Source organism: Echeneis naucrates, chromosome 21, assembly GCF_900963305.1.
Source record: "Echeneis naucrates chromosome 21, fEcheNa1.1, whole genome shotgun sequence".
NCBI lineage: Eukaryota > Metazoa > Chordata > Actinopteri > Carangiformes > Echeneidae > Echeneis > Echeneis naucrates.
In genome coordinates, this window is record NC_042531.1 from 19,750,277 (window position 1) to 19,774,395 (window position 24,119).

General features: G+C 41.3%; 1 protein-coding gene across 2 annotated transcripts in view; it reads right to left on the reverse strand.

Moving 5' to 3' along the window:
- Positions 1-488: 488 nt before the first annotated feature.
- Positions 489-24,119, reverse strand: part of hecw2a (HECT, C2 and WW domain containing E3 ubiquitin protein ligase 2a) — a 42,185-nt gene continuing 18,554 nt past the window's right edge. Inside the window, exons 5-31 of one of the 2 annotated variants that reach the window (XM_029530850.1) lie at positions 23,183-23,249; positions 21,996-22,165; positions 21,764-21,903; positions 20,419-20,519; positions 19,500-20,338; positions 17,356-17,656; positions 17,140-17,232; positions 16,755-16,905; positions 16,204-16,310; positions 15,810-15,934; positions 15,221-15,406; positions 14,861-15,040; positions 14,038-14,158; positions 13,856-13,952; positions 13,532-13,615; positions 13,298-13,380; positions 11,541-11,661; positions 10,831-10,944; positions 10,154-10,306; positions 9,483-9,581; positions 8,357-8,486; positions 8,103-8,249; positions 6,825-6,939; positions 4,607-4,692; positions 4,181-4,293; positions 3,741-3,982; positions 489-3,608 (exon numbers count right to left, since the gene is read on the reverse strand). In XM_029530850.1, the coding sequence (XP_029386710.1) occupies positions 3,295-3,608; positions 3,741-3,982; positions 4,181-4,293; positions 4,607-4,692; positions 6,825-6,939; positions 8,103-8,249; positions 8,357-8,486; positions 9,483-9,581; positions 10,154-10,306; positions 10,831-10,944; positions 11,541-11,661; positions 13,298-13,380; positions 13,532-13,615; positions 13,856-13,952; positions 14,038-14,158; positions 14,861-15,040; positions 15,221-15,406; positions 15,810-15,934; positions 16,204-16,310; positions 16,755-16,905; positions 17,140-17,232; positions 17,356-17,656; positions 19,500-20,338; positions 20,419-20,519; positions 21,764-21,903; positions 21,996-22,165; positions 23,183-23,249 (4,479 nt within the window). In that variant the 3' untranslated portion in view covers positions 489-3,294. The remainder of the gene's footprint in view (positions 3,609-3,740; positions 3,983-4,180; positions 4,294-4,606; positions 4,693-6,824; positions 6,940-8,102; positions 8,250-8,356; positions 8,487-9,482; positions 9,582-10,153; positions 10,307-10,830; positions 10,945-11,540; positions 11,662-13,297; positions 13,381-13,531; positions 13,616-13,855; positions 13,953-14,037; positions 14,159-14,860; positions 15,041-15,220; positions 15,407-15,809; positions 15,935-16,203; positions 16,311-16,754; positions 16,906-17,139; positions 17,233-17,355; positions 17,657-19,499; positions 20,339-20,418; positions 20,520-21,763; positions 21,904-21,995; positions 22,166-23,182; positions 23,250-24,119) is intronic. The other variant, XM_029530851.1, reaches the window with a different exon arrangement.

Consider the following 24,119-nt stretch of genomic DNA (forward strand, 5'->3'; position numbering starts at 1 on the left):
GAATATGTCAAAGTGAGACTGTTGATATTTTATCATTTAGACTTAGAAATCGAAATTAGGATACGGATAGTCAAGTGTGAGTCAGTTATTCTGTAATACGATGTCTAATTTGTGAGATAAGTTTAGTCATCCAGGTTTATCAACATCTGTCAAAACATGTGGAGAAAATAAAAGCACCACACAGACCTCACTGAGCCCTAGACTCATTGAATCATACGTAGTTAGATATTTTTTTTTAAACATCTATCCATGCTAGCTAGTTTTACTTTACATATGGGGTTTTATTTTCAACATATTTGGCTGGAGAAGGGTAAAACTACTGTTTGAGATAAAGTTTCCTAATATATATATATATATAATGTATTGTACAAATGATAAATTTCATCAAGGACCCATTCAATTTATATTGAATGAAATTATAATTAAGGGTCACATATCATTAATCAAAATTTGCCATTTGTTCTCTTTTATTACAATCATTGGGGTGAAATGGAGACACACATACAGGAGCTTTGCATAGAGTGGTAATCTGAAAAGTGGAGCCGGGTCCTGTCAGAAATGCACTAGGAAAGACAAGAAGTGCACCTGTCTTCATTTGAATGTGAAGCAAGTGATCAGTCTTATCAATGTTCCGCAGCAGAAAAGCCTCATTGTGGAAAATTTCAAACTGACCAAGTGATGTAAATCCTACTGTGCAGTGTTGTTGCCTATGCCAGAAATCTGCACCTTAAGCAAACATGAGGTGATGATCTGTAAGGATTTGGCAGAAGCCAGAAGTGGGATGTTTTTGTTAGACTGAAATAGAGAGCAGGCCTAATGGTTGACTTTGCAAGCTCCAAACCTTTGGTACATTCGGTGCAAAATATATATTTATACACACAACAGGACAGACATACATGTACAGTTATATACAAAGAGACGAACAGGACTGCACACATGGTACACATACATGTGCCCTCACGTTTCACAAAATCAAAACAGCCTTATTGATTCATCACTGATTCATGAGCAATGAAACATAACCATCAACCTATTACTGAGTTAGGAAGATGCACACTAGTGAAAGTAAGAATATTTTTGAAACATGCCGCCAAGATACTCGCCGTTACACTGTCATAGTGAAAACAAACTGTTGCATTTACGCATCATCCAATCGCAGAGCTAAAACTAAGTGAAACACCTCCTCCCCCCTTTCCCCAACTTGCTTCAATGAGTGCCACTCTCATGGTATGACAGTGCCAGGTAAGCATAAGGCTGCATGCCTCAACTAAGTGCCACAACTGGAGTGAAACAACTTAACCAGCTCCCTCACACCCCTTTTTCTGAATGGACAGCAATATCCTCATGCAAAAAAGCTAGTAAGGACAGTGTGTTTGCACTATTTCAGCATGCAATATCGAGCTATTACAGAACGCCATCTAGGGGTTTCTGCCCTGGCATGGCTCACAGAGCTGACCAAGAAGATCCCGCATGCAGTATTGGGCAGGGAAAGGGGAGGGGGGATACGAAAGTCTGCCTCCACATCTTGCATCAGATGTGGGGCTCTTTACCACTATTCCAGTCCCTGTGATCTGGCTCCAACAGGACTCTGTACAGTAAGTGTAATCTTGCATGCACCCCATAGAAAACGTGTATGTGTGTATTTTTGCATGTTTGTCTAGGAACGTGTGTGAGACAGAGTGAAAGGATCCTTAGGGTCTTGGTAGTGTACTGAAGCGTTACAGAAATGTTTCATCACATGCCAAAAGTTCTTAAGTATAATATTCACCATCACACCTGTCCAGGCCATTCAGTGAGGACTTAACACTGCTGCCTTAGCTTTGACAGTAACAGCAGCAGACCATGCTGTCCCCTTGTGGTGATATCTGTTAAAGACCTTGCTGCAGCTCCTATCCTACAGTAAGTTTGAGATGTGGATCTAAATTTCTCGTAATGGAAAAAAAAAAAAAACAAAAACAAACAAACAAAAAAAAAAAACTTTCTTTCCAAAGAAATTTCCCTTTATACTAAGAATACCCAAGAGGCACTGGAAGAAAGAATATCCCAATTATAGCCCAGATAAGCAAATATCCCACAACTGCACCTTGGCTAAACTTGGGTGACACTAGACTTGCATGTTTTAGCTAACAAAGGCCCAATCCAGTGCCAACACTGAGCAATGCGAATCCTCGTTCCTCAGGCAACCCCCCTTTGCATCAAATTTGATTTCTTTTCCCTCTTTCCCACTTCTAAATGTTTTGTTTCCTCTTCCGTCTGTGTGCGGGAGTGTGTGTGCACACAAAACTTCCCTCAGGGGCTGAACAGAGTTGCTTGAGGTTCATACATTCAGTCACTGATTTGGTACATTCATCACTTTCATTGGGTGGGAGTAAATTAAGTCTGTGAGAGGGACCTTGGGTGTCATATTTGCAGATAAGTGTCATCTGTTTGTATGAGAAAGTGCATCGAATGCTCATGATAAATGTGTGGAGAGTTTGAGAGACAGGAGCCCTAAATTTCTGTCTGACTGAGGTGTGTCAGTAAATGTATCAGTATCCTGACCTGAAGGGAGTGCATCTGTAAGAAATTAGACTGAGAGGCTAATATTTTAATACAGTATACATGTGTCTGTGTGATACTGAATGTCCTGGTTGGGTGTGTGCAAAAACAAGGCTGCGTTTCTCTGATGTTATGCTGTTGTCCTGACTAAAACCCGCTGTTTTTAGTATGATGGGCTGATCTTGCTGTCCATAAATATGTTACTAATGACTTTGGACTTGTCCAACTTATTCAAGAATTTAAACCGTGAAAACAGGTGTATTTTGAGTTTGTTAGTTTTTTTATGTGATTGTGTGTGTGTGTGTGTGCGTGTTTCAGTGTGGTGTGTGTTTAAGAGTATATGTGCACACCAGTGTATCCCCTTTCTCAGACAGGCAGGAGGAGACTGGTCAATATCCAGTTAAAAGTCTACAACATCATATATTACCATGCTGATAAAAAATCTTGGGGGAAACACTGGTTTGCACCATTAATAAAAACCAAAATGTCCCATACTTGTGTGTGTTTTGTGCAAAAGTGGTTAGTGTTGTATTTGTTACAGTTTTTAAACACTGCAGCCTCAGTGCAGTAAGGACACAGTTTAGAGGTCCAGGGAGGGTGAAGGGAGGAGGAGGAGCAGGAGGAAGAGATGGTGAGATGCTAGAAGTCCTGTGACCAAGGCCATAAACTCAAGAGATAAAGCACACATGTGGCTCAATGAACAAGGGTCAAAATGAAAGCAATTTGCCAATTCACCACCTTTGTTTCAGAAGGTGTTCATGTGATCAACCTCAGCCAGAGGTGTGAGAGAAAAGCCGAGAACTGGAATGAATCCTGCGTGCTGAGTGTCAAAAAGCTAGGTGGAAAAAAAAACAGCAGAGTTATCCACAGGTGTGTAGTTGCCATTTTGAGGATTTTAGGTTTATTTTCCATGTCCCTCCAAAGCAGGAAAAATTGATTTCCAGGTGGCTCTTCTGTCTTATTCCAAACCGAACGTGCTTGTTTCTTCAACAGCCGTGACCAGTTTCTCATAGAGCATGGAGAAGGAGGGGTAAGGTGGGAGATCCAGACGATTAAAGCAAGTGTGAGCCCTGTGAGACAAAAACATACACCAGAGAATTATGAGAAGGGTGGGCGATAACTCATCTCATAACTCATGAGAAATCAGTCTTCAAACACCCCCATTTTACTGCATCTTTACATACATAAAGGTCATTGTTTACCCTTTTCTTGTGTTTTATCTGGAGTGTTGAGTGTCTCTTCTCTCAGGCTTCTCTCTGAAGCTCTACTAACAACAGGCCAGTGAAGCAATCCTAAATGAGGACTCTGATACTCTCTTCTGATTGGCTGACTGTTTTCTGAGTGATCTAATAACAGTATATTAGATTTCAGGTAAACACAGAGAAACCAAATCTTGCAAGTTTGAAGATTGGGTCCAGGAACCATGCTATTTCCCCTCCAACCCCTGGATTCCAGATGATATAAAAATGAACAGAAATTAGATCAAAAGGTGCCTCTGTACGAGGTCAGATGAATTAATTGGATTAAAGGCTAAGGTGCTTAGCCTTAAGCCTGACCAATTTAGACACTGGTAATGAAATGTTTGAATAATGAATGACTGCTCTTGATGATTGTTGAAGTGGATGTATTACAGTGATCCTACCTGGGTAAGGAGGTGATTTTTCCCCACTTCTCCACACAGAATCTGCGAGGGCCATTACTGCCCCGTAGAGAGGCAAAACCCTCGTAGGGAATGCTAGAGGTGCCTGTCACAAACTAGAAATAAGAAGCCAACAATAGTCAAACAAAATAATATAATGTTACCCAAAACATTATTTATCACTTCAAAAGGGACAAGTCTTCTATTTATTATTCTGAATTGAGACAAGAAAACATCAAGGAAAAAATTGCACAGTAGTAAAACTGATTAGAATGTCTCAAACACATCACTAATCTAAAAGCCATTCTGCTGTCAAATGAAGGTTTCACAAGCCACGACATGCAGTAGACGCAGCTCCGCAGTGCCTGCAGAACCCCCAGCCTACACACGGGGGCAGCCTGTGTGCATGTGGCCACCCACGTGCCCTACCTGCAGCAGTCTCAGCCTCTGCTCATTGTTGAATCTCTCCACAGCTGCCCAGAACCAGCGAATCACTATGTGGTTGTCATGGTAACCTGAAAAGCGAGGGGGTTAGAGGTAGTTGGTGATGGTGCATGAGTCGGATGAATAACAAATAAGATTCTCTGCTCTCTCCCACCTCTGACCCTTTCATGTCTCCACTGTGATGTTTGAATGGGCTCTGCTGTTTAATGTTTAATGGTTTGGGCTGTTTTGTCCGTCTCAGTCGATCCCTTTATTAAAAGAGCCTCACACCGAGACATAGTTGATTGTCAGGTTGAATTCTATTGAGTCCCTGCTGCTGGCAGCTTTTCAACTGTATTGGCCAGACCCTTAAAAAGCCCTTTAATGTGATCTCTTATAGATGCTTTGGACATTGGCGCTTGCATCCAAGTGCTGTACACAACATATATTATAATAATTGAATGGCAATTCCCAAAAGTTTCCAGTGCTCGTTATATTACATTACAGTAAAACCTGATTCAGTGTTTCAATGAGAAATTAGATAATTTCTCAAACTCAAAAATCATATATGCAGCCTGTCCATAAATAAAAATATTATTAAGACACATCAAAACTCCCTAGGAGTTCCCTAGGACTTACTCTTTAAAGAAACACTTACGTTCACTGGTACTTTGTTTGGAATGACAGTGGATCAGTCTCTTACCAATATTTTGGTTTTAAAACACAAGAAATATATAATGGACATAACATACAACTATTATAAACATACATCAAGATTAATCTAAATCTTCAGATGTAAATCCCATCACATCTCCACATTAGATTAACATTACGTAAAATGAACCACTGGTTAATCAAACGAGAGTGAATGAAATCTAGCCAAATATCCTCCTACTGGACACCATTTCAATGAGGTTGCGGGGTGTCAGTGGTAACAAATATGCGGAAATTGCATGCATTACATTGGGTTGTGTATCCAGCTTTTGTTCCTTACAGTACATAATCTAACAGTTTGGATAATGTCAGACACATACACAATCAAATATAATTATGCTCCCTGTCTGCTTTAAAATTTATTTAAAAATTTTCCTGATTACTTTTGACTTTTTAAAGGACGCCAGACTCCATAAAAGAATTATTGACCCCGTGTGAGCCAAAATGCAGCCTTAGATTATTTTGGCTGTTGTAAATTTGGGGCCCTTCAGTCTGGAAACGAGGCAGGGTAAGTGACATAATTTAAATCACTACTCTCTCTCATTTCTACCCTTTTTCTGTAAGGGTCACAGTGGGTGCTAAAGCCAATCCCAGCCAACGTTGTGGGGGAGGGCGGGGTACACCCTGGACCATTGCCAGTCTATTGCAGGGCCACCACATAGAGACAGGCAGAAAGGAATAACCGCTCACTGTCACACCTATGGGAAATTTACCCATCAGCCTACCCATGCATGTCTTTGTACTATGGCAGGAAATTTGAGTACCTGGAGGAAATCCACGTGGGCATGGGGGAAACATGCATCTCCACACAGAAAGGTATCAAACCCATGACTTTCCTGCTGTGAGTGCCATCTACGTTGCTGTGCTACCCTAAATAATTTCTTTACGGCAGGTTAAACTCATTTTAATATGTCGTCGTCTTTTTACCAAGTTACTCTGTTTATTGCTTTTACAGTGTGTGGCCTCTGCTCTCTGTAATTATATTTAAGCATAATCTCTGTGTCTTCCCTAACTCTCCAGGTTATTTCTGTCCTGCTCTTATTTGTTTGTCACTTTGTAACTCTGTTTGCACTGGTGCTATATAAACAGATTTATTATGACTAAAGGCTGACCAAATTATAGGAGTCAGTTAGCAGTTAGCAGTTTTGCGGGCTACAGCTGCATGCAATGTACTCAGCAGTTCCACTCAACATGAAGGTGGTTCAACCACCATTAATTTTTTGTTTTTTCTTACATCTCAGTAAAACGGTTGGGTTGGATCCTCAGACTGGCTTGATAACAAAGAGAAACATTCCTCAGTGATTGCTTATCACTGTGCTTATCTTGAGCAAGGCAACATGCTACTCACTGCTCCAAAAAGAGGTGTAGTGGTTGCACACTTCCTGCTCCAAGGTGTAACTGAACATTTCAGCAAAAGAGCGATGGCTGAATTTGCTAGCTCCTTCATGATTCTGTCAGTGTGCCAAACACACCATCATCCCCATCTCTTTCCCCTTTCAGGTTAACATACCGCCTCTGTACTCTGTGTTGTTCCTCCAGTCTGCCAGGTCAATTTCCGCAGTGCCAGCAATCACCAGCTCCAGCTCCCTGGCATCAAACACAGACACCAGCCGCACGTCCACGACCTAACCAGCACACAAGCATTCAAAAACATATGAACATGAGGGTAAACACATGACACTTCAATCTTACTTCTCCCACATATGTCAGAATGTTTGAGGCACTTCAGAACTAGGAGAAAATGCATGTGCAGTCAGGCAGATGGCAGAGTGGAGAAAAACTAAAGTTTCAGTTTGTTTACAGCTAATTTGGAATTTGATTTGTTTTGTAAACCAGGGCCAATAAACCAACAAAGGCACACATGTAACACAAAGACTTGCTAATCTGTCATTCTGCCAGTTGAGGCATTTTATCAGGGGTGGCGTTTATACTAGTTATTTAAAACACAAGTAAAAAAGGACCAGATTACAATCCACTCTGGGCTTTCACAGCCTGTCAGATAAACTGTAGACTATCCGATATTTCCAAGTCTGTTTTTGTTACATGTGTAAATTGTAATTGTTTCTCTGCACACAGAGATTCAACTCTCCTTGTTGAGAGTTTGAACACGTATGCCATTACATATACATCCAAACGGAGCAGCACACAGTCTCAACATTTAAATCAATATATAAATTACAACATACTGTTGTATGTTGAATTACTAGAATTATAACAGACACAACTAAGGAATCTGTGCCATCTATTTTCATTAATCAAATTCCTTTCCCTGGTGACAGGTGAGCTAAATACAGTACCATCCTATGTATGCTGGCCTGCAGAATTCAAAGCACTGACACTTTAGAAAAACAAAGACAAATATGAAAAACACAAGGGGGGCTGGTTGAATTGTCAGATTGCAATATTTCCTTGTGTTTGCAGTGCACTGAACTCTCTGGGCTATTGTACCTAAGAGATACAATTTTGCTTTGTCATTCGCTTTTTTGGTTTGTGGTTTGCGATTTATCGATGAAATAGATTGTGACATGGACCACTCACACAAGGATTATCCTCCAGCAGTAAAAAAGTGAGTAAGAGTCTGTTTGTATGTGTGTATGCTCCTAAACACCTGATGCAATAATGCACACATATGCACAACAAGAGCATTACTGACATTGATCATCAGTCCTGTCACACACATTTATCCATGTTTCTCTTTTGGTATTATGAAACTTAAACTGCCACATATTTCATCAATGTCTGAGAGTGACTTGCAACCTCAGTCATGCAATGATAAAATGTGCCATACCTCATAAAAGCCTCGCACCAGGCTCTCTGTCTGCTGGGCCACTCCTCTTTCAATACGCCACTTGACCATTCGTTCAATGTACTCCTTCTTGTTCTTCTCTGACACAGGGATACCAGCCCCACCTGGCTTCAGCTCTCTCTCTGTGATCTGCAAATTCACACAAAGGCACAGACGTTTTAACTACTTTCATAAACATGCAATGTATTGATAGTATTATTATTGCCTTTATGAATTATTTTATCCGGCCCATTTACCTGTCCAAACACCTCCTCATTGACGGTGAAGGTGAGGTCCAGCATGTCTTCAATATCATTGTCCTTCATCCACTGAAGGCTCTGGTGGAACTCCTCATCCAGGAACTCCAGATCACTCAGGTCACACGGGCTGCTCGAGCACAATCAGAGGTCACAGTTAGCTAAAAGAGGGGTCAGAGAGGTATTCACAGGTTGTCCTACTCATAAACCAAAGTTTATTGTAAAAACTGAGGTTTGAAATAAATGATCTAATGTGTCAGATATCATTCCTTGATGTGTTTCACGTAAAATATAACACTCTGCTCAATGTAGGGCATGAGTATGTTCAAATTTGTTGAGTCAAAATAAATATCTTGAAATGTACCATGTTGGCTTCAAAGGGGTTCATAATCTTATAGATACTGATAGAGCGTTATACAGAAAAGTGGAATGCAAAACACACTTTAAGCATTTTACAAAGTTCAGTTTAAACATCTATGTTTAAAGATGTAGGTACTTGAGCCTTGAACAAGCTGTCAGGACTTCTGTAAATTTGTGATTATGCCTCACTAGTGTACCATCACAGAAAATCCAAATTCAAGGTCTGTGGAATAATTTTCAGAAGAATCCCCTGTACCACAGCATCCAATGTCTGATGTGAATTATATGAATTATATGAAAAGGGTTTTGCCTCCCCCTGTTCAGTAATGGTCCTCGCAGATTCTGTGGGGAGAATAATGTAATTGTATAGTACAAGAAAAATTGGCTGATGAGATTAAATGTGTCATAAGGAGTCATTCCACCTTTGGAGACAGATATTGATGAGTAAAGGACTGAAGCTAAGATAGTTAACGGTTGTGAATGCTAATGCTAGCTATGGAGCAATAGCACAACTTACAAACAGCTCCTTTAAGAACTCCTATTATTAGACAGACACCCGTTAGCTACCTGCAACTCTTAATGAGAACATTTAGCAGGATTTGAAATCATACTGACAAAACTATTAGTAAGACTGCTGCTCCTGCTGAGGGGAAAAACAGCATGCTGCTGTTTGAGAGCCATTCCCAGGTGTTACACTTGGAAATGTCAGGGCCCTTCCAATCATATAGAACAAGAAAAACAACAGGAAGCAGTCTGAGGGCCTCACATGCGAAGAAGCCCTTTATAAAAGGGTCGGGTAAAGAAGGCATCCAGCAGGTACTGATGGACCAGAGCCAGCCCTAGGATACGGCCACTGAAACGAAACCTAGAAGCAGCACAGGAAGCACAGGTGAGTACAAGAAGAAGCAACACAACTTGATCTATTAATATCTTCAGGTGATTTTTCATATATGGTCATGTAGCCTGTCTGCTTCAAGCGCTAGCTACCGGTGGTTTACTATTTAAATCTTCTTCTCCATATTAATAAACTCTCAGGAAGTTGTGCTTGTGTTTACTTGTGTCTTTTGTGCACCTACCTTGTTGTAAACTTCTTCATCCAGCCTGTGATATGATGATTTACCAGTCTGTTTGTCATCCATTCATCAGCCAGATCAAAAATGTATCCAGTCATCCCTCCATTCACCCATTCATTCTAATCTCTGTCACTATAACAAAATTGACTGGTGAGCCAGCCATCAGGCAGCTGATCCAAATTTCTGTACACCATCCCGTAAATTGTTTCTATTCTGGGATAACCACTCAAGAGCAACCAGAACAGAGCAAACCATTTACAGTCAGCATAGCACCAAATGTAGCTTCAGCAAAGATATAACAGGTAGGCAAAAGGGCCAGTTCTGTAGATACAGTACATAAGGTGTAAATCTACGTATTCCTCACCATTCATGGTGGTTGTCTACAAAGGCAGACATGGGGCTGATCTGGACAGTATACGTGTCATTGGCTGAATATTCAAACAGGCCATAGTATGGGTTAAACAGTTCTCTGGACACAAGGAAGAAAAACTCTCTGGAGGGCCCACTGTAGTCCAGGCTGCAACACAAATATGACAAAGCACATACAGCATACGGATGTCAGTAGACTTCAGATGCTTTGCAGCGACAAAAAAGCATTTAAAGGAACAATGTATGATATATACTGTCTTCATTCCAAGTCATGGCTGGAGAACCGCTCAACCTCAACCTCATGTGCATTTACAACAGGAAAAGAACATGAAATCATAGAGTTAACTGATGGCAGGAAATTTGTTATCAGCCACTCCGCGCTCTATAAAGGCACAAGCCAAAAACACAGCACAGTCAATCACTTTGTAAAGCACTTATTATTATTGAAATGTTTTGTATGTTTTTTTCGCCCACGTATCCCAGCTGCTCATTTACCAGATGACTGTGGATTTACTGGGATGTTACACTTGCATGTAATTAGAAGTTGTGAAGCTTATACAATGACTGACTGCATAATTATGCTCACCTGGGATGAATATAGTTAGCAAATACATTTTCACTGTCCAAAGCAGGATAAGGAAAAGAAGTGAGGATAAAATGTGTTTTTCTCACCCGTCCTCGCCCACAAAGCTCACATAGAGTTTACTCCTCTGCAGGTCTTTACGGGAGTAACACATGATCTGGTTAAAGGCGTCCTCCAAAAGGTGGTCTCTACGTATGATCAGCCTGGGAGCACACACACAATATTATACACACATACACATACGCAATGATCAGACTTCATGCAACAATGTGCTTCTACAACCCTGTATGTTGTATAAACTCACACAGTGCTAGTTTTTAACTTAATTCTTTAGATTTTTACGACAAGGCTGAAGAGAATGGTTTGTCTTGTGCAGACCTGACAATGACATGAGGTAGATGTAATTACACTGGAAGAGTTGTGTATTAGCATTAAACCACTGCTCAGGGATTAAACATTAACAAGACTGTAAATATAAAACATTTTTCTTAATGTAAACAAAAAAAAATAAAACAACAGAATCAATAAAACATGGTCAGGTCCTGATCACACTACAAATCGCAGTGTGTCAGTGTGTATGTGTGCATTCATGGTGATAAAGGAATATGCTCTCCTATTTTGCTTTCCAACTTGGATCATATCCTGTGTCCTTTACCTTAAAACAGTAAACAAAAAAATTAACAGGCTGTTTTATATTGTTCTATTATTCTATAGATCTATATATTCTATTACTACTAAATGAGCTAATCCAAACAAATTTTTCTTTAAATTGCAGCATATATTGCAGCATAACACATACTTGACTTTCCCTGGGCCTTGGCCGTAACCTTTGGTCTCCAGCTTTCGATAGAAATTCCTCAGTTTAGCCTCAAAATCTCGCTTATAGGGAGCAGGTGCACGGGCATTGGCCCGCTGAGTGCCTGAGGTTGAAATGAAAGATGCAGGTAAGATGGAAAGAGACAGGAAGACAAAGAAAGCGGGAAGAAAATTCACACTGAATATCAAGCAATAGGCATGAATGATAAGTCCAGGGGCAGAGATAACTAAGACAAACAGCCTGAATGGGCAAGACGTCCTGCTACTACATGCAGGTTAATCTTGGATTGTTATTGTCTATCAGAATGTTTTAGCTATATTCATTCATGTCAAAGAACAGCTGTTTTCCAGTTTACAGCTTCATCTTGTAGACATTAAATGTCTAAGTGTCTATTAGAGTTTAGAGGAAGGCTCAGAACAGCTTCCTCAGAAGCCAAGGCAGAAGAAGATCAGTAGCGACAGAGGAGCTACAAAAATCAACCTGTGTGCCTGTGTGTGTGTTTGAAATAGAGAGGGCGGACTCGATTAGGACCAGTCAACATTTCACTTATTGTTATCTCTTAAGGGGCCATGTACTGCATCACACTTCCTTCTCCCGCACATTTCAAAAATGTGAATTGGGGGGTTACTTGACATTCACGCTTACCTGTCCAATAATGGTGAAGCAGGAATGGTTAGCTAATGTAATTAAAGTGGCTATTTGTAAGCTTTTTGATGCTTAGCACTAGGGCCGGGCAATTTGGACGAATATCTAATTGCAATTTTTCTGACAGATATTGCAATTTGATTTTGTGCTGCATTTCCTTATGATGTAGATTCCAATTTTTACTCTGTCAAACGTTGGATCGCTGAGTAATCAAGCTTACTTGAAGAGGGTAACTTGATTTGCTTTACTCAAACATGTCTCCATGAAGATAGCATGAACATCAGGATTGATGAATATATAGTCACGACAGCAGACTGTGACTATAAAATGACATCTCACTGATCCACCAGTAGAGAACTATGCATTCCATTAGACACTACATGGGCAATTTAATTCAAAGTGATCAGATGCTTTTAGACTGTTTTATCTCCCATTGACATTGGAGTTATGACAAACCACTGTAATACTTGTCTACATTCCAAGAACAAATAACAAGGAAGCTGCAGAAATTATTACAGACAGCATGGCATAAATACATGCAAGCTGTCATCACCTCCCAACTGGGCCAGCAACCAGTTGGCTGAGGCCACTTCTTGAAGAGCATGAGTAGCGCTCACTCCATTGCTTAGTATGGCTGATTCACAAGGAGGAAAGCCATGATTTTGTTCTGGGTTGGACTTTCTACTTAAAGGTTTTCTACATTCCAGCCTTTTGGCATTTTGCTCATTAAAATTTCTAAAGTTGCAATTTCGATTAAAAATGTATTGATTTGACATTTGGTGAAACGAAGAATACTTCATTTCCAACATCAGACAACACAGTCAGCTTCTTATTCCATAATCTGACCCTAACCCCTATGTAGTTGTTCCAGTAGATAAACTACTGTTTTATTCATTTAAGTAAGCACTATGTTTTGTAACTAGATTATACATATAGGTTGGATGAAATTGCTTTTTCTTTTTAGCCAGACAATGTAAACAAAATCGCACAGAGATAGACACAGACTTTAATAAAAGGTATAAATTTAATAAAGATGGTGATAATAAAAGCTGCTGCAGTTGGGATGAAGCACGCAGAGCGAGACAGATACTTACCAGGGGAGCTCTGAGGGGAGGAAATGCAGTAACCTGGGTGGAGCAACGGTGGCACATATGACATCACCTCCTCCTCAAATAAACTGTGAACAATGGCAAAGCTTTAGCATAGGTGGATAAAAGGGGAGTTAAGATTTATACTTGGAGTGGTGGGGCCTGGTAATCTTCACAAGCGATCAATAACCTGTCGCCCACACCCACACAGACATACAAACACGCAGACAAAGCACTCACCTCAGCAGCATGACAAGGTCAGCATCACTAGAGAGACGAGCCAGCCCACTGACTCCCTCACTGCGAATAAATTGCACCTTCTCCCTGCACCCACACACACAGAAAGACGTCAGGGGTAAACTGGCACAATCCATCAGGATTAAAGGTTAACTGTGTGTGAGGCTGACTGATGAGGATGATAATGGAGGTGCAGGAGGTGAGCAAGGCTGGAGACAAAGTGTATATATGTGTGTATGTGTGTGTGTATGTTGGGGTGGGCAGGATGGGGGGAAATGACATAAAGAAAACAAGAGGAAGGAAGACAGACAGTTGAAAGAGACATACTTAAGAGAGTGGTTCCTGGCAAGCTCAGGCTGCCTTTCCTGCAGTATGTCAAAGATGTTAGGTTGCCGTAGAAACGCCACTATCTTGTCATTGTAGGCTGGAGGAATAAGATGACAGAATTTTGCAGTGTGTTCTTCTTTCCTTGTGTTTATTCAATGTGTATGCGGTTTTGCCTGACTCACCAACAGGTACCACATCATGGTATTGGCTTCGGCTGGAGCCACTAAAGGTGCTGGAGGGGCGCGGCATAATGGGCGGGTGGCTTTGGCGAGAGTCATCCACAACCTTCGACAAAAGTAAGCACTACAGTTCAGGTCGCATCCTAGTTCTGACACAGATTCACCAATTAGTCATCACTGAAACCTACCCTCACCTCACCTATTCATGCTCCTTAGTTTTGCATATTTTCACTGAATAATCATAAAAGTCTTCTATGTCATGGGGGGTATTTATTGCTAACATTGATTATCATGAGCAGTGCAAGATGTTGTCTTCCCCTTTGATTGGGCACTGCTGCAACTTAAAAACTTAAGACGCAAAAATAACGTTGACATAGATGTTCTTATTTACAGGTGTTTCTACTCGGATCAGGACAGTATAAAAAATCTGCTCAATAAAATCAACGCAAATCTGTGTTGGATTTACTTGACGAATTTGGACTATTACAGGGAAGATTTAACCAGTTCAGCAAGAATGATGACTGATAATAAGATAATAAGAAAATCAATAAAGTCAATAGAGATGGTAGAGAACAAGCCATACGCCATACATCTCTGCTCCTTAATGAAGATGCAATTAAACTGAGAATATACAGACTGTGTATGATACAATGTTATCTCTATGATATCTTCTGAAGCTTCAGCACCATTGAATAGATGAACCAAAATTATTACTATTGCCTTCACTTGCACTGATGGTGAATTTGATGTCTCCACCACAAGACCCAAGCTGAATTAACATCATTTCTTCAAATCTGCAAACACTGTAATGCTGTGTGAGACCTACGTCGACTCCTGGTGATGAGCGCTGCAGTGATATGAAGTCTCTCACCTCCCCAGCACTGTGGCTACGCTGGCGGCTCAGATGCTGGCGGTGGGCCAGCAGCCCTGTGGAGCGAGAACTTTGAAGGGGCAGCCGCGGGTCAATGAAGGTTGTAGAGCGACAGTTGTGATCAACAAAGAAGGGCTGGAGATTGCACAAACCCACAGTCATGGATGGAAAAACACAGAAACTTATATGCATACGCAGCACACTGAATGTGAGGATTAAAAAGCAGCACGAAAAACTGCTGGACAACTGACCACAGATGATAATCACATGGCATTCAGAGTTAAGGTAATCCTGGATAAACGGTCACACACACACCTTCCCAGTATGGTCATGCTTCATCTCCCAGCCTCTAGGAAGCTCCAGCTGCTTGTTGGAGAACATGTTGAGGAAGGTGACGAGGTCACGGTTGTGCTGGTAGCGCTCAAAGTAATGAGCATCCCGGCGCACCTTACTGATCATGTGCTTCAAGCAGGTATTGCTTGTAAACATGCGGTAGGCACTCTGGACAAAGAAGGTGGAGCGGTAAGGTGGTTACAGTGACACATAATAAAGAACAGCTGTGTGAACAATGTGGACAGTAGGACGGTTCTCAGGGCAATATTTTGATGATTTTATTTCAATTAATGAGATTATTAGAGATTCTGTCCCTCAGTTAGGTCCATAGACTATTCAAACATGCTGTACTGTTCATCCCTCTTTGAGAAAACTGTTTAGATGCAATTGAGTAATGTAGTGTAGATTTCTTTAATATGAGACTTTGCTACTCTTATTGAGTTCAATGAGCATTTTTAGGCATTGAATTTGAATTCAACTGAAATTAGCCATTCATCAACTTAAAAAAGTTGCATGCATTTAGGCGATCAAGGTCAAAGGTGATAGAGGAGATGAACAATGTTGGATTTACAGGGTTGGAATGCAGCACGGTGAAGAAGTCAGGGCTGCACAAGAACTTGGCGCTGGGTGACTGGAGCAGCAGGGAGAGGCGTGAGCGGCTGCTGGCATGAGCAACTGTGCTGTCTCGCCGGTACTCTGCAACAGAACATGGACTAGTCAAGCTTTGAAACAAGGACGCACTGATGTACCCAACATCACACTTCTGCTTTGATGCTGTCTAATAAAACTTCAGTTTATGTTGGTGATATAAAAACATCTCTCTGGAGATGTTACAGCTACAGCTGTTTTGAGACTTTTAGCTATAAAATAATAGTCTTTTTCAGACTCATTGTTTATCGTATTTTAGAGATGTGAACTGTGCTTTTTTTCTCAGAAGCGATGCAAATCTCTGCTCTGCAACTAACCAGAAATGGACTGAGGCATGAGTTCACTTTCTGGTTCAGGTAGCAGGTCAACAGCGCTTTCCTCCGTCCGATCGCTGTTGGTTATGGTCCTCCTGATGCTCTGGTATCTGTGATTCAGAGTATAGTTAATCTATAGAAGAGAAGTTAGATAACTCTTTCCATTTACATATTTCTATCACAGTCAAAGATTAAAACTGAGGAAATTTTAGTGGATAGAAAAAATACAGATGGACATGCATATCCAAAATCTTTGTGTATGTGTTTACTTAAGGGCTCTGAAAAAAATCAGGATGAAGAGAAACTAAAGAGAAACCCACAGGAAGAGTCCCATTAGAAGAGAACAGATACACAGAAGGTCTCGTATTGAGTGGACATTTCTGTGAGCACCTAATTTTTGCTTAGTTTCTCGTCGAAACCTCTGCTGAACCCTTAGTTTGGTGAAAAACTGAACCCAGTGCATACCTATGCTTCTAATTAATAGTATTTACTATTTACTATTATTCATACTATTCTGCTGAGTATGTCAGCACATTTCTCTTCACAAATCCTACCTGCGATTGAGTTGCTCCATCTGCTGAATGGAGTTGGAGCGGGTCAGTCCCTGTGGGGCAGGAGGTCCAGTGGGACGCTGCCATGTGGTGGTTCTGTTCACATGGTCCACAAAGAAGATCCTCCCATGGCTGTCAATGCGAGCCTCCCAGTCTGGGAAGCAGGGAAGCAGGAAGCAGTTTGTGACGAAAGATGATATTAATGGCTAACACTCTGAAAGCTTTTAATTACCCATACCCATATACCCATATTTTGGCATGATGATGACTCATACATGGATACAAACACTGACACATAAACATAAAGACACACACCTGCACGCAGACAGCAACAAACACAGGTAAAGTAGACTAACAGATATTATGGCTCATTCAGACACACACTCACTGGGGGGGAGAGGCTCGTCCACACGTTGGTATCGGTTTATGTCGTGACGTACAGAAGGAAGCGAACGTACAGGATGGCCGTTGATAGGGGTACCTGAGCACAGAAATAACAACATGCAGAGGGTATTTTATATCAGAATATGAAAATGGTGAAAAGTTATTTGAAACGGCATTGACATTCAGTTAACTTTTCTACTAAAAATTTCCAACCAAGCACCTTCCTCGCCATCTGTTTCTGTGGTAACTTGCTCTGAATCTGCAGACCCCGCCTCCTCCTGTGGCTTTGCCTCCTCCCCTTCTTGTTCTTCAGACACGCCCCCGGCAGCCTGCAGGCTCAGCCTCCTCGCACTGATCTCCTCCAACTCTTCTTGCTCTCGCCCAGCCAGAGATTCTCCTTCAGCCTCAGCTACATCCACTTGCCGATCCCCTTCACCATCTACAGTCACGGTGGTTTTCAGGGTGCAGGGAATTACATCTCCCCCTGGATCTATGGCTGTCTCAGCCCCCTCCTCCGCTGCCTGCACAATAACCCACAGAATGATGAGTGAAAATGACAATTACTTTAGAGGTGGCAGTGATAAAAGTTCATATACATTCATTTGCGCATTCATCTTCAACTGTATATCTGTTTTACGGGTTGTGGGGGTCCTGGAGGCAATCCCAGTTCGCACTGGCCTAGGGCAGGGTCACCCTGGACAGGTTGCCAGTCCATCACAGGGCCGACACACAGAGACAGACAGAGACCAACAACCACTCACACTCACACTCAGACCTATAGTCACCAATTAACCCAAACATGATATCTTTGGATGATGGGAGGAAACTAGAGTACCTGGAGGAAACCCATGCAGGCACGGAGAGAAAATAAAAACTCCACACAGAAAGGCCCCAGGCTGGGAGCTGAACTTGTGACCTTGTTATTGTGGGGCAACAGCACTAACCACTATGCCTACCACTATCGAAGAGATATCCAATCCACTAGTAGAGCAAGACAAAGAAGACAAGATGGTAAATTATCTCCAACCTTCTGACTGGCTGATTGAACCGTCAATTGAAGGTGCAATGATAGTGTTGCATTGCAGTATCATGGCACAGTGTCACACATAAACATTTAGGACCTTGTGGAGACTTCAATTCAGTACAATGTGTGGACTGTGAAGAAATTAATCTGCTAACAAAGAAGGTGAAACATTTGCAATAATCAAATATTAATGCTTAGGCAGCACGGTTAGCACTGTCACCCCACAATAAGAAGGTCACTGGTTCGGTCCCTAGCCTGAGGCCTTTATGTGTGGAGTTTGCATGTTCTCCCCATGCCAGCGTGGGTTTTCTCCCACTGTCGAAAGACATCATGTTTGGGTTAATTGGTGACTCTAAATTGTCCGTAGGTCTGAGTGTGAGTGGTTGTTTGTCTCTGCCTTACCCTATGTGAGCTGGGATTGGCTCCAGAACCCCCGGTGACCCGGAAATGGGTAAACAGTAGAAGATGAATGAATGAAATATTAGTGTGTTCAAAAGAACAGCTGAGATAACAACGAGTAGTGATACAAACATATGACCCTTTGAAATATGTTAATTTTAGGAAAGAAAGTGAAAATACTGTCAACTTGTGACACGTGTTTTGTGTGTGTTCGTATTTATTACACATGTAAAGACACTTAATTTCACTGAGCAAAACTGGTGGTGAAGTTATATTTTCACAGACCATGGTGAAAATTCCACTACTGGCAGTTTTGCAGAGGATGTCCTGGTAACGTTTTATTAAACCCTTGAAGTTTAAGATTCAGTCCCCCTCATGATATATAGATGAGAAGGAGGCAGGCATGCAACATAAACACTACATGTTTACAATTGAAATGGGTGAGTTTATCATCTAGTTTAAAATTCAATGCCCACTGCACAGATTGTGTTTATGTAGACTAACAGTTGCACATTTGATTAATAAGACAGATATAATAAATAGATTGATTAGTCAGCATGGATGTAAATAACTCATGATTTAAAATCATTAAAGGAAGGCTTTGAAAATGCTTTATAGAGAATAAGATGAACTGGGCATCACACAGTGCATTTTGATAAGAAACGTTTTCCTCACCAAGGTTTCCTTGTAGATATCTACTAATGTCATTTCCAACATAACAGTAGTCTTGATTGATTAAAATGTCCAATAACCAGCTGGTAATTTGACTGATTGCAAAAAAAAAAACAAAACATGCAACACTTTGCACTGGAATTATAAAGGCTAATAAACAGATTAGTCAACAAAGAAAATACATTTTTATTTGTTTAATCCTAATCAGGCCATTTATAGTTAACACACAAACCTGAATGATCCTGACCAGATAAGGATAATGAACTCACCACAGTGGTGGTTGCTGTGATGGGACAGCTCTCTGATGAGGAGAAGATCGTCTGTGGAGCTGTTGCCATGGAGCAGGAGTCAATCTCTGATAAGGGTTCCTCTCCAGGTACCCTTCCTTCCTCTGGTTCCTCTCCACCCTCTGGTAAAATGCTGTGAGACACAGCCTCTGTAAAAGGAGCCTCCTCGACCTCAGAGAAGACATCTGGGTCCAGAACATCCTCCAAGTCACCTCCTGGCTCCACGTCTACCTCTGGAGGCACATCCCCTGCCAAAGCCCCTGCACCCTCGGGCTCTGCCTCCAGCACTGAGGCCTCTAGCTGTTCAGGTTCTTGCTGTAGTTCAGGAAATGGGTCGTCTTCACCAATATCTAAAGGCTCTCCATTCATCAGCAACGGCGAGAGTGGCACTGGGGTGATGTCATTGGCCCCAGACCGCTCTTCGTCCTCGTCCGAGTCAATGTGCAGCATTGAGCTTAGCCTTGTGTGTGTCGGGAAACTTGACCGCAATTTAGGTGAAGCTGCGCCAAGGGGTCTTTCACCAGGACCCTTGGGGGCCTCAATAGCATCCAGACCTTCACTGAATGACCTCTGTAGTATTTCATGCCCAGAAAGACTTTCAAGCTCCATGTATCTCACCTCAGCTCCAACAAAAGACAGGTCCTTTTCGGCGCAGGCTGTAGCCCCACCTTCCCACATACTTTGGGAGCCCTGGGAGCCAGTAGGTGAGGGGCCTGCAGACACCACTCCTGGTAGGTGATGTGGTAGGTCCTCATCATCAGATGGAGTCCCTGGAGCTCCATTCAAGGATGAAATGCCGATGATAGAATCAGGAGAGGCACCTGCAGAGCGGGTTATACATTTAATAAAAATTGAATGAAAACACATAGAAAATGCAAATACAGTTGAAATAAAGATTTACCATCAGGCCCAGTTGAGGTTAGCTCCACTTTGAACTGCAATTGGCCGCTACATAGTTCAGTGGGAAGGCGTCGGCAAAGAGAGAAACTCACAGGCTGAACACTGGAGAACAATTAGATGAGAACATCACTGTGAGGGCGCATCTCAGGCTGCAAGTTCAAATTAATGCTGAAGAGCTTTAAACTTGAATCAAATGACCAAACTCCATTTCTTCTATGTACAAAAGAAGTGTGACTGGACTGAGGGCCCTTCTTTTCTCTCTGTTAACTTATCCTAACAGCTAAATATCTTTTAAAAGTTTTAATTTAATAATTTTCCTGTGCCCGTGTGGGTTTCCTCCAGGTACTCTGGCTTCCTCCTACCGTCCAATGACGGCATGTTTGGGTGGCTCTAAGTTGTCTGTAGGTCTGAGTGTGAGTGTGAGTGGTTGTTGGTCTCTGTGTGTTGGCCCTATGATGGACTTGTGACCTGTCCAGGGTGTACCCTGGACTCACCCAGAGTGAGCTGGGATTGGCTCCAGGACCCCCCGTGACCCAGAAACGGATAAGCGATTGAAGACGAAGATGAAGATAATTTTATGATTTTAAGACTTTGATTTTATGCATGTCACTGTTCTTACTTTTCTCTGTATGGATGTAAAGCACATTGTGTGCACTTTGTGTTTGAAATGTGCTATATAAATAAAAATGCCTCGCCTTCTTCTCACTTGATTTATTAGCTCAAGAAACATTTGTCTTTTTTTCTTCAACATGAGCTGCACAGCATTTATAATTCATGTTGTCCATGCCAAAACATTTTGTATTTTGTAAATATCATGCCACCAAAAAAGAGAGATTAGAAGCTTTTTCACCAGCCAGTGCATAAGTTATTCGTAGTATACTAACCAGTCAGCAAGCATGGTGATCTAAAATGAAAAGCTAACATCGCCAGCCTTTCATTATTCAATTGTTAATACTGATACATCAATAGCGTGACAGTAATAATAAATTTAAAAGTATTATTGAAAGAGAAAATCTTGAGAAAAGGAAAACTGTAACACCGGTAGTACATCTGGATACAGCGTTGATGCTAGATTCAATCTTTAACAAATTGTTTCCCGAAGTTAAGTTAAGTATTTTTCATAACTCCCTCCAAGTCTAGCACTAGCAAAAAGGCAGGCAACCAACCCCAAGAGGAAGATGAGTGTTAATTAAAAAGTCCTTATTTCTTTAGAGCGTGAATAGGGGTTGTTGAGTCCCCACAAATGTTAAGACCTAACCCTAACCTACACTGATCCACTACATACTTCACATATGAGGAACAAAGGAAATCTTATAAAGTATGAATAGAGTATGTTTGTCACCTACCCAGGTATTTTTTCTATTAGCCTCTGCACAGGGATAGTCAGTTGACCAAGGAAACGTTTGATGATTGGTCGGCTTTTTGCAAACTTGTCCTTCACCTCAATATACAGGATGTCTGTCATTAGTGCTACAAATGTGTATTTCTGTAGAAAGGCACAAACACACACAGTCAGTGTACTGTCAGTCATGTGTTAATAACACATAGTTTGACAAAGATGTATAGTGCATAAAGCACCTCTCCGTGCCAGACAGGATTGGTGGTGTTTGCAATGATGGCTGATCTTCGCTCCTGCCCGTGATGGCTGAAGATGGGGAAGACGCTTCTCTTCCCTGGGTGGATGGACATTTTAAGGTACGGATCCGGATTAAAAAACATGCCTTTCTTTAGGCCAGTGGCACGCAAGTCTGAAAAAAGAAGGTTCAAGAAAGAGGGGTTTCAAACCAGAGGCTCAGATGAGACAGTATTTGTTTTTTTTTTTCAATGTAAAGTTGAGGATAGTTGACAACATTTCACTGGTTACAGAGAAATGACCTTGAAGTTGCATTATGCAGATATGTAATTCTGCATCCTATTCACCAGCCTGACTGCGTCTGGAACAAAGCAGCTTTTATAACACTTTTTACTCTCTGTACTGAAAAACTCCTTCTGGTGGAGTCCCCCCCCCCTCCAAAAAAAAAGAAAACCACAAACACAAATAAACAGGACATTTATCCTTTTTTCTCACAACTTCTGTAGCAAGCAAGGGCATCCAGGGAACATAGAAAACCCATTTTGACCAAACCTCAGTAACTCTAGTAATTTGTGGGTGAAGTGAAAAGGTCAATTTTGGCGTTAATTTATACAACCCTTTCAAATCAGCTTTTTCTAAAATAAAAATGTTAAACGGATGCCCTGAAGGGTATTTTTGCTGTAAAAATAATGCCCAATGTTTTATGCATCTGCAGATGCTAAACAAAGTTTAGTTATATTTAGTATTTAGTATTATATTACCACACTTTGTGTCAGACATTGTCATCCCAGCACCTGAGAGAAAAGTTTTCGGGTGAGCAGGTTGTAAAACGATTCCAGATCTAAATCTGATTTTGCCTAAATTTTATCGGACACCTGATATTATCCTTTTTCTGTCAGGAAAACACCTGTTTTATTTTTAGGGCCATTGCATTTCCTGAACAGCTTCAAGAGTTTACTCTGGCTTTTCCCAGATGAAGTTGTGAGACGAAGACAAATTGAAAAGCTGTGTTTTTGGCCTTTATCAGATTTACTTTCAGTTATTGACTCGATTTGAAGATGTGCTCTAAATTTGAATGCGTGTGATTACAAGAGCTATCTAAAAAGGACTTTGCAAAGCTGTGAGCAGTGTTAAATATACATTTTGTGATACTAGTCAAAATACCCTTCAATATAAAAACATCTCAACTCACCCGTCAGAGTAAAGCTGATCAGTTTCCGAGGATGTTCAACACCCACCTGCTCTGTCAGACCCTCCACCTGAGAGAAGAGACAATATTACCTTCTGCACAGAACAAATACACCACACACACATCGAAATACTAAGAAGACAGAAGACCTTGGAGATGGTGGGGCTCAATATTAGATGTAGCAGAGTTAACTGATAATGTTGCTGATGTGCACAATCAAGTTTTAGGGACTGGTTCTGTCACGAGTCTTTGGTCATCAATGACCTGGGCTGTGTCAATCATGGTATATATGCATTTGGGCTTTACATGATTGCTGATCATTGCTCTAAACAACATTGTTTCTTTCTGACAGTCACTGGTTTTATATTTGTTTAGGTTCAAAATAATTAGCTTCAACCATTAATTCAGTCCTGCTGCAATTTTAGTTTGTCCTTCAACACTAGTGAGAAATGTAAGAATCAACCAAACGTTTCTTTTCAGCATCTGACTCACATCTCACATCATCATTTTACTGGAAATGCTGCTGCTGAGTTCAAGCTGATCCTGGTGAATCTCTCTCTTCCCTTCCCTCTCTTTCTCACACACACACTGCAGGCAGATTCTTTTAGCAGTGTGAACACCAATGCATCCTGGGCCAGACTGAATGCCGTCCTCCACAGTGTCATTAGTCCCAACACGCTTTCATCATGAACCCAATATATTGTTAAACTTCTGTTCTCTACACAATTTAGTTATTTGTGACGGCTCACCACAATAAGAACAATGACCACCACATATAGATTTTTTTTTTTTAATACTTCAAATGATTACTATTTTATCTAACCGAGACCTGTGCACAGGACATTGATTCACTCTGACAACAGACCCAGTCTGAATAGAAACAACCCTGCTACTGGTTTATTGCATACAGCACAGGGAACGGAGTTCAAATCTCAAGTGG